General features: G+C 37.2%; 1 protein-coding gene across 3 annotated transcripts in view; it reads left to right on the top strand.

The window, feature by feature from the left end:
• PDSS2 (decaprenyl diphosphate synthase subunit 2) overlaps positions 1-10,735 on the top strand; it is a 113,883-nt gene that overhangs the window by 78,728 nt on the left and 24,420 nt on the right. For all 3 annotated transcript variants that reach the window (XR_016464419.1, XM_090135917.1, XM_031611106.2), the window contains exon 4: positions 9,669-9,743. Coding sequence is in view for 2 of the 3 variants with exons in the window: in XM_090135917.1 (XP_089992043.1) it covers positions 9,669-9,743 (75 nt within the window). In the remaining variant the exon portion in view is untranslated. The remainder of the gene's footprint in view (positions 1-9,668; positions 9,744-10,735) is intronic.

Genomic DNA, 10,735 nt, shown 5'->3' on the forward strand with positions numbered 1-10,735 from the left:
GCATTTCTGCTGTCAGTAGATGTAACAGTTCTCATGGTGATGATGATAAAATTGTAGAATTATGCTTGTGAATCTCTTAATTAGTTCTTTCTGCTGTCCCCATTGCCCCTTTGCATGTCTGTGTCAGTGGAATACTTTCTTAGCAAGCACGTCATTTGCCTTTGTTTTCAAGAAGTAAATTTATAGCCTCTTAAAATAACTCATGAGCAAATGAGGCATTCAGTTTTCTGAATCTTTTACATTTTTTTTTTCTGTTTCACTTTTGTTATCTGTAACTGGTAATAAAATACTTGTAGAATTTCATTACCTTAATGGCTGTGATTATATGTTTGAAAAGTAATCTTTTGGAGAAGTTAAATTGGAGGATTAGGTGACACAGCTTATTAACTTATTAATTTAACTGAAATTCTAAAAATTAGAATTAATCTGTAATTGCGGTAATAGGTTAGAAACAGTCTCCTTTTTGATGATCTGTAAAAGAGTTCTTTTGCATTGCAGTGAACACGGGGTTGGGGATTACAACTGCATAATTTGGTTTTGCTTCCTAATCAGTGTGTTCTACATGTAAGTCTCTTCTTACCTTAGTAACCTTTTGCACCTGCACTGATTTTTAAAGCTAATACTTACAATAAACTTTTCCAAAACTAGGCTCCACTGGGATTAGGTTTGCTTCTATAAAATATGTCTCTATTGAAAGAGTTTATTTTCCTGTGGTTCTTGGCCATGGCAGTGCTGGAAAATTTTGTGTTTAGATTTCAGTCTGTTTTCTGTCCTCCCACTTCTGCATGAAAAATTAGTTTAAAAAATAGAACGAGAGAAAATTCTACCATTTCCCTTATGGACATACATATGACTTACAACCAGTGCCCTGTAGCAGAGTGACTGCTGCAGAATGTGGAAGGGCTGAAACTGAAACTGGTAGCAAAGTACATTCTCATAGACTTTGCTGTGAATCATCAAGTCTCAGACTGAAGATCTTTGCCAAAAATGTACCAAAAGGGTTGCTGCATCCCAGCTGCAGAATCCAGCACTTGCTCTTGTTAAACTTCATGTGGTTGATGCTTGCCCAGCACCCCAGTTTGTCAAGATCTCTCTCTACAGGGCCTCTCAGCCCTCAGGGAAGTCAACAGCTCCTCCCAGTTTACTATAATCTGCAATCTTACTTAGTATGCACTTGAGTACTACATCCAGATCATTTATAAAAACAGTGAAGAGAACTGGCACTAAAATGATACTGTCACCATCCAGGTTTCTTAAAGCATGGATGTTCAGTGCAGCTTTTCCTCCACCGCCATGAATAATCATCACAGGCAAGTTCAATGCTAAAAAGTTTTAGTTCACACAGAAATTATGAAATGAAAGTAGATTTTTTATAAAATTGCAGGAGGTGATCTCCTCAGTCAGTGATATTTGCATATCACCTCCGTTCTTGTTATAGCTCTAACAGTGGGATATCACAGGTTCTGTTTCTTGGCTTTATTTAAAGCCTGTTTCTTAACCATAATAGAAGATTCATATTGAGAGTATGTAGTAGGGTGAAAAGCAATCAAATCTGTTTGTGGTGAAATACTGTATTGACAGTATTTTCTCAAAGAGCCTTTTTTGACTGAGGACTTAATGCATTTTGACACTCATCTTTCTTTGGATGGGATCTTAGGACACATTTGTTCCACAGGTGGACTTATATTCTTTTCTAAAAATGCAGTTAAATGATTTTGCAGAACTGAAAGTGACAGTGTATAGTTGGCTATCCACCTGAAGTACAACTTCAGTAAAGAATATGCTTTTAAAAAGTGAAATTAGATTTTTGTGGTGATTCATTTGCAATTCAACACTGAGCAATACTGATAGAAATCTAAGATTTGTCTGGATTGCGTGTCTTACTCTCCCAAGAGCCTGGCTACTCATGGAAGGGAAATCTTTTCCCAAGGCATACACTAATATTTACTGTTCTCTAAGAGAGTATTTAGCATCTGCTTTGTAGTGCTAGTTTTCTTTCTTTAAAGAGAAAATTCTTATTATTACTTGTGCTGCAGAGGTGCGTATGCAAAATCAGCTGTGGTCCTTCTCAGACAGCTGCTACTATCACAGAGTGGTTGCAGTTGAAAGGGACCTATGGAGGTCATGTAGACCAAGTCCTGGACTCAAGTAGAGGCACCCAGAGTGGGTCACCCAGCAGAGCCACGTCCAGCTGGGGTTTGGAGCTTTGTCTCCTGATGGAGACAGCCCCTTTGAGCAGCCTGTTCCAGTGTTTGCCCTTACTGTAAAGCGTTATCGTGTGTCCAGATGGAATTTCATGTGCTTTAATTTGTGTCCATTGCTTCATCCTTTCAGTGGGCACCATTGAGAAGAATTTAGCTCTGTTTTCTTCATTCCTTCCCTGCAGATGTTTTTACATGGTGTACTGCTAGGAAAAAACGTATGTTGTAAGTAGGGTGATAGATTAAGTATCCTCCCCTCTTCTTGCACTGCGGGAATGTTAGTCTTTGAAGCAGACCTTCCCAGAGTGAAGAAATTTTTGGTTAGTGTCTTTATATCAGTAGGAGCTTTACTGCAATAATGCAGTTAAGCACATAATATGATAGCAATTTTGTAGATAAATTAATTGTATTTTTAAACAGAATGCTCCTGTTGGCTAACAAGAGGATTTAATTTTTGGATTGACAGGAACTGCTGGCTAATAATAGCATTTTGAAGTTCAGCAGCATTTTACTTCAAGTTTAGAATCTGATTTCTGCTCCTGATACATCAGAGCAGGCTGTTGATTTGCTAGTTTAACAAACATCTGCAGTTTGGTTTAGTTGACTCCATCTGTCAGATGCTACATGATACTGCTGCTGATCCACATTTATTCAGACGTAGTCTATGCAAAATAGTTAATACCACTTGCAGTTAATCATTTTTGTCAACCTGAAGCTGATCAAAATTTTTTTTTGTTCAGTTTAATCCACAGTTTATTTGTGAAAACACTCCGCTGGAATGGTTGTCTGCCTCAGCATGACTGGCCATAGTGTTTTTTCAACCATGCTCTCTTGCATCTTTTATTGATCAGGAGGGTTTTATAGCTACAGTGCCCTGTAGTCCCAGTACCATCCTTGTTCACTGTTTTCATATGTAAGACATGCAGTGAAATAGATACCCCTTCCAAAAAGGTCAAGTTGAAGGAATCACATACTTCTTTAACCTGAGTCACTCAATAATAGATGGCTGAGCGCTTCAGTGCAAAGATATGTAAAGATATCTGAAGATATTAGCATACTGTGCAAGAAACCAATTGAAGGTAGGAAAGAGATAGCAACATTTCTTCTATTAGTTTTGTTATCGTTAAGGAAAACAAGTGAATTATCACTGAAAGTCTTTGTGCTTGTGTAGACCCCTTCTGTGGATAGCGTTACATCAGTATAAAAAGGAGTCACTTAACATTGTGGAAAAGCCTCAAGATAAACTGACCTGAAGTTATGTATTACAAATATTAACAATGTTTAAATTGACTGCTGATATTTATTTTGAATATCTATATATTGTTTTGAATATGAATATAAATGCAAATACTTGTGGCTAGGAAGTACCTTTTTTATCAAGTTGTATGTGTGGGTGATATGTGTACTTTGTACCTTGTATTTTTCTTCCTTCGTTGTTAATAGAGTGAGCAAAACTATAAATTTGTTTTCAAAGAGCATTTAAAATTTGTTTAGAAAGTAGATTGCTGTGAGGAGTCCTTTTCATGTGCTTCAACAGGAAGATTGGCTGCTTAAAAAATAAAAATAAAAAGAAGGAAGAAAAAAAAAGAAAAAAGCTGAAATAGTAAATCCAATAGGGTACAATGAAGATAACATAAAATCTTTTAGCTGGCTTGCATTTCTACATGTATGACTAATGATGTTTCAGAAAATCACCAGGAAAGAAAATTAAATTTCAGTATTCTTGGCATTCCTTAGAGTTTTTGCTCTCTTTTTTTTTTTAGATATTATTGAACAATCAAAATCCAATTTCACCTGCTTACTGAGTTTCATCTGTAGCTTCTTAGTGTGGCAGTGTGTCTGTGTCAAATGCAGGAGAGTATACGATTTTAAGAACTTTTCATGGAATTTTTGTGTGTGAAATATCTCCAAAAATTAAAACTTGTTTTGAGAGGAGAAAAAATAGCGATATGGCCAAATGTAAGTTGAAGGAACTTTATATTTAACATTTCTTGACTATACAGTTCTCTTATTCACTTGGATGGTGAAGTCTTGCAGCATCTTCAATTTTGTTCATCAGCAGCAAGGGGTAGGGTCTGTCACAGCAGATGTCTAAGGAAAGAGTATCATTTCAAGATCAGCAGCCCAAAGAGAGAGAGAGAGAGAGAGACTAAGAAGGAAAAGAATAACTTGTGGCTCCTCTTGAAAGGAATTTGGCAAAGCTACAGATTTTTTTCAAATAGAAATTGGGAAGGATGAGGAGCAAAGACATACTTGTTGTTGTGTTCTCCCTACTGCTGTTTCCCATTTCTCCCCAAAAGATTCATCCTTTCCCTGACATTCCCCTTGAAAATATTTGTTTGAGTCTGGAGAGATACTATGCTGCCGCTTCTAACTAATCTGTATAATCAATTTCAATTTGGCTGCTGAATTTGAGAAACTAAAATTAAAAAACACCACGTATTGAATGGAACTCAAATTCATTCTGTCTTTAAGCTAGGGAAATGGGAAAAATATTCAGTGCTGTGTTGGAGTGAACTTGAAAAAAATATTTCGAAGATGAGTGCTTGAGTTGCTAAGCTGATGGCAGTAATGTCTTCCTTTCATCCAGTGTGTTCAGAACTCCTGTGAAGAATGAGCATGGCTCAAGATCCTTTTTTTTTTTTTTTTTTTTTTTACTATATTTGAAGGAGTTTGTCACATCTACTAACTTTTGAAGAAAGCATTCTAGTCCTATCAAAAAATGTCTTTTATTCTGCACTCATTCTTGTTTTAAAATTTCACTTTAATCAGAATATGTGGCTGTTTTTTGTGGGCACTGGAAGCAAGAACTGGGCTGCTACTCCTGTGTCAATGAATACTTGGCCCTGTTCTTCGTCACTGCATACAGAGAATTATTTGAGAATTATGGATCCTGAACTATCTTATAAGTTGGTCACAAGTGACCTATTGGAAAAACTTTGTCTGAGTTCAGGAAAGGGAGAGAGGAGTTTCAGTGTGCAGTTGTTGGAACATCCCAAGCATTTTTTGAACTACTGGGAAAATTACAAGCACTGTGTTGTATTTTTTCAGTCAACATCTGAGCTTGAGGGACAGAACGTAAAGTAAATTTTAAGAACTTTGAAGAGCTAAAGCTATGCTTTTTTAACAAATAAATTACTGTACCAAAAAAAGGGCGAAATACATTTCACCAAACCTTTCATCTTCAAACCTACAGACCTCTTCTGGTTTTGAAATACAGCACAGACTTCTAGCCTATTTATATTTGCATCAAAGAAGTTAGAATGTGAACTCTACTTTCCTATGGAATCAGGCATTGCATGCTTATGTCCAGAATTTGTCATATACTTTCTCTGTCTAAATAGTAGGGAATATTCTAACTTTATCCATATATTTCTTTTCCATAGTGAACTGATGGTCTCTGTCAAGCTTTTCATCAGCCATACTCTCCAAGACCTTCTCTGCAGGGCTGTTCTCAAGGAGTTCTTTTCCCAGTCTGTATACATATCTGGCATTGCCCTGACCCAAGCGCAACACCTTGCACTTGGCCTTGTTGAACCTTATTAGGCTGATTTGAGGCCATTTCTCAGGCTTGTCCAGGTCCTTTTCTTTCCTTCTATTGTGTCAGCTATACCACTGAGCTTAGTTTTGTCTAACCAGACAACTAACTAGACTAGACTTTTGTCTAGTCTTGCTGAGTGTGCTGTCCAGGCTTGAAGAGTTAATCACGCAACATCCCTACCTCCCCATGGGAGAAGTGAGGGGAAATAGGAGAAAACAACTTGTCAGAGATAACAGAACTAATTTATTAAAAGGAATGTGAGATAATACAGAGTAATTAAGAATAATAAATCAAATGAACCGAAAACAGGAGGAAAGAGAGAGAGTCCAAGGCCTTACTGGCCGGCACTCACGACTGGCCTCCTAGAAGGGCAGAGAGCTCTGTCTCATCACCCAGATTCAGAATCACATGGGGAATATTGGAGACTTCTGGGAAATTTTAGTTTGTCTCTTCTCAGTGTATCCACCTGTAACAGAGCTGGAACCCATGTGAGAATAGCTGAGACTGCCAGAGCTTAGACCCAGGAAGTGCAGTTCCCCTGTGCTTTGCTTCAACACCGAACAGCTTGCTGCACAATGTCATGATATGGAATACTGATAAAACCAGGACAGTGTGCACTAAATTCATCTGTCTGTGTTGCTGATAAAGATATTGAAGAGCACTGGTCTCAAGACAAGTCCCCAAGGGACATCACTTGTCACCAGCCCCCACCTGGAGATAGAGCCATTGACTACAGCCCTCCAGCTATGACCGTCACATGTCTACAAAATGTCTTAGGTTCTACTTCAGGGGAAAAAAAGAAAAAAAAACAAAATGTGTTAAAAGAGTGTGAAATGACCTACGAGATCTTTAACTTGTCACCTGCAAATCCTTGGCCAGCCCCTGATTTGCTACTAGGCCTCCTTGCTACCACTTTGGGTGATACTGATGCAGAATGGAAAACAAAATATGGAGTGGAAATTTGTTTTCTGTCAATATGAAGCTACTCCTCCACACCTCTAGTACCTAGGAGGGACTAGGCTTCTCAGAAATGCATAGAGGAGTGAAAAATAGTGGGGAGAGAAGCTATGAATAGCCTGTCTTTGGTCTGTAGAGATCCTGCTGCTTTGAAGCACTAGTTCTGGCAGTTCTTTCTTCTCTTTGCCAGTCTTTGAAATTCTTCAAAATGGAGCTCAACCTTCAAATGGTAACGAAGGAAAACAGTTTGGAGCATGTGATTTTCATCTACCTTTCCTACTCTTCAAACTTGCGTTTTAGAAATGTCGAAGAGTCGAGCAGGGCACTGGTCAGACAAAAGCAGAGATGAGAATAGAGGCGACCTGGATACTGTTTTCTGCTCTTTCACTGGCATGTTACATGACTTTGGGGAAAATCAATTCCCTATTGTTCTTTTTCTCTTATATAAAACAGGAGGAAATAAATTTTACAGTGGATTTTGATTGCTTTCAAATTTTCTGATGAATAATCTGAAAGAAGAACAAGTCAGTGTATCATTGCCCACATGAGTACTACTGAATCTGTAATAATCTTTCTTCCTCTTTGTCTGTTTGGGACACAAAGGAAGAATACCTGTTTTCCACATTTTTCATTGCGTTCTCCCGCACCCAAGACCTCAGGCCACTGATGTTATGTAGCAGATACTTTTCATAGATCAGATTAAGGAGCGATGAAGTAACAGAGACTCATGCAAGCATCCCACTGTGCTCTTGAAACTGGAACTTCATTCTTGGTAATGATCTATGTGGCCTTGAGTTTACCTTAGAAAAATAATTTGTGAGAGAAAAGGAGAGATTTGGAAGGAAAGGAAGTATTACTGTTACTAAACTCTAACATTTAGTGAGAATATGTCACTGAAAGCCTAATGGTGTTTAATATATAGAATCTTCTAATTAATAAATGTGTAATTCTCTGAAGATGTTTTATAAACCATGAGAGGAAGAGGTACAATTGTTCACAAATGTTTTCACTGAGATTGTTTTAAAGTCAGTTAAAATTGCCTTTGAGAGTAGAGTTGCACTAAAAAGAGAGGAGAGATGGAAAGAAGAAACCCCAAAACAGGGTCTTGCTCAGTCTAGAGTTTCAGGAGAGAGAGGAAAAGGTCTGGTTATCCAGAGCCAGATGCATTGTTAAAAGTTCATACTATCACTTTGACATTTAGAGTAGGACTCAGTGTCTTTGTAAATTCCTCTTCGTATTACCAGTGTAGGTCTCTGAGCTCAGACTGTTTCACAAACCATAACATTTTTTAGCGGGTGATTGATCTGTATTATGTGTCCTAGCCATCAGAAGAATCTTGGGATGTTGCTTGTATAAACTGTAATACAATCTGATCTCGGGCATTTTGTTACAGACTTTCATAGACCTATTGGCGATACTCAATCCTCCTGGATTTGGGAATAGTGCTTATCTGATACCTTTGAAAAAAAAAAAAAAAAAAAGAATGAAAGAAAAAAAGAAGAAGAAAAAAAAAAGCCTTCATTTTCTCTGTTCCCCACTTAAATAACTCAACACATCTGGTAACACTGTAGGATCATTGTCCTTTCAGTTCCTCTGCAGTTCATATTGCTACAATAATTCTTAGGTATCTAGTTTCCTAAAGGGCAATGTGATTTTTTTTAGGCTGTTTTTATAGGTCTTCCAAATTAACCCATATGCATTGCAAGAAAAAACATGACTTTTAATCAGCAGCATTTCTAAAGTTAGCGCTTGCTCTGTATGTATGAATATGTATACGAACCAGCCTTTAAAAAAAAAAAAAACCACAACCTTTCTGCTCGTACTGAAAACTAGCATGCAAATGTGTTTTTATTATCAAATAAAGTCTGCCTAAATGTTAAAATATCTTTCTGTTAGGGGTTTTATCATTTGACTTCTTGTGTTCAGTTACAAGAAAGATAAAAACTGAAACTAAATCTTTTAATTCAATAAGAACAAGGCTGAATTTAGGAAGCAAAAAGGGGAATCAGATATAGAATCATATGCATAGGAAATGAAGCATTCAAGAAATTAAAACTACAGGGGTAGCCTTAAGGTGTGCTTATTTGAAATGCCTGCATTTAATTTTACAGTAAATCTGAGTATTTTGTTCCAATTAAGACAGTTCATGTGCACAACTCTAAATTGTACAGTAGTTCCAGGGAGACCGTGGAATGCTTGTTTTACATTCTGGATCAAGTTCAGATTTTTAGGCTTCACTTGAATAAAATAAAAAGTTTGAACCCTGAAGATAATACAGATTGATAAATCTGATTTAATCATTCCCGTGTTGCAGACTTCCAGAGTATGTGGTACAGCTGAGCCTCAGGCCATGCGCTAAATACATCCACAGTGCATTCCCAGGACACCCGAATACCAAATGATCACATTTGAAAGGTTACCTTTCGATGGATTCTGACTTTTCTGTATTAGCCACGAAGATTAGAATTTTAACAGCTCCCAATGAGAGGTATTGTGAAGTATTTACTTGGCAGGAAAAAAGAACAACAAAACAAAACTAAGCCCAGATGAGGTATTGTCTTATATTCATGAACTGGGATTTAATAGCTCTGTGAATGTCCTGTGAATACACTCTGTCGTTCATACTTCAATTTTTTTATTCATTTTTTAAAAAATATTTCTTTAAAAATACTGAGTTTTATATATTGCTATCCTTTTTTATTATTTTTTTTTTAAATATTGGATTTTATATATTACTTAAAACTTTGATAGAAGAGTTAAAGCAGTACAGGCTTTAGCAGGAAGATAGGATCATGCTTGTGCAGTATATATCCTGGTAAGTCCTGCAATCCTTCACATCTAGCTTTCTGCAAAGGAAGTTGTAAACCATTCACCTCTCTGGAAATCTGGCAGTAGCTTTTCTTTAATTATGTCTAAATTTACTAGTAAAGATGTAAGCCTGTTTTTTTTTTCCTCCTTTTCTTTTACAGGTTGTGGAACTCATATCAAGTGCTATTGGTGATTTAGTTCAAGGTATCTACTATGAAAATTCAAGATCATCTGAGGTAAGAATTTCAGTAATTTTACATACTCAAAACATTTGTTGATATTAATGTGAGTACAGTAAATGCTGCAACTTTTTAATCTGAAACGGAAGAGGAAGGGGGAGGAAGAGAATGAGCTGCAGTCATGGTGAGGTTCAGCAGTAACGTCACTGTGGCACCTGTGAACACTGAGCCTTTCCAGAAATGCTTCAGTGTGGGTTTTTTTCAGTGTTTAAGTTTGATAACTTGAACATCTGCTTTGTGCTGAGGAGTTAGAAATGTAGTACTGCGCTTTTCTCCACTGTAGATCATGTGCATGTATTACCGAGTCCATGTGGGCAGAGACAATAGTCAGTATTTAACACCAAAGAATCATTTCCCTCTTCAAGGGCAATTGTGGATGTCTTGTGTCACTGTCCTGTGTTTTAATTTGTGTGGCAAGAACCATAATGAAGATCTAGCAAATCAGATCTAGGTGCTTTTGTCTTTCATAGAATATTTAAGGAAATCTGTAGAGATACAAAAAACTTACATGAAGTAAGTTGGCTTGAGCAGGATGTTGGTGCAAAACTGAGTTCCATTTTGTATTGTCTGTATCTTAGCATATGCAAAAATTGATATTTTAAAATTATCATAACCTCTGCAGGTCTTAAATAGCAAGTTTTCACAGTATGGCAACGATCAGCAATGTGTGTACGTATATATGTATCTTAAAATCTACTGCAGGATATAGTTTTATTTCTTCTGATGTTTTCTCATGTGCCTAGTTTGCCTCGGACACTTGTGTCTTAATGTTCAGTGTATAAGATGGCAGAAGTTTATGAATACATTTGTATGTGCTGCGTACTCAGATTGCTGATCAGGCTTTCTATTGCTGTGTTGCAGTGTGCAGCAGAATAAATCATCAGCTCATACAGGTTACTGCCACAGTAGGCACCTGCATTGGCAGCTCCACCCCAGGCAAAACCACTGTGGGCAAAGCAGAGAGTGACAAGCTGTGGATGTGCTGCAGC

The sequence above is a fragment of the Phasianus colchicus genome, chromosome 2, assembly GCF_987193195.1.
Source record: "Phasianus colchicus chromosome 2, bPhaCol1.hap1.1, whole genome shotgun sequence".
Classification (NCBI taxonomy): domain Eukaryota; kingdom Metazoa; phylum Chordata; class Aves; order Galliformes; family Phasianidae; genus Phasianus; species Phasianus colchicus.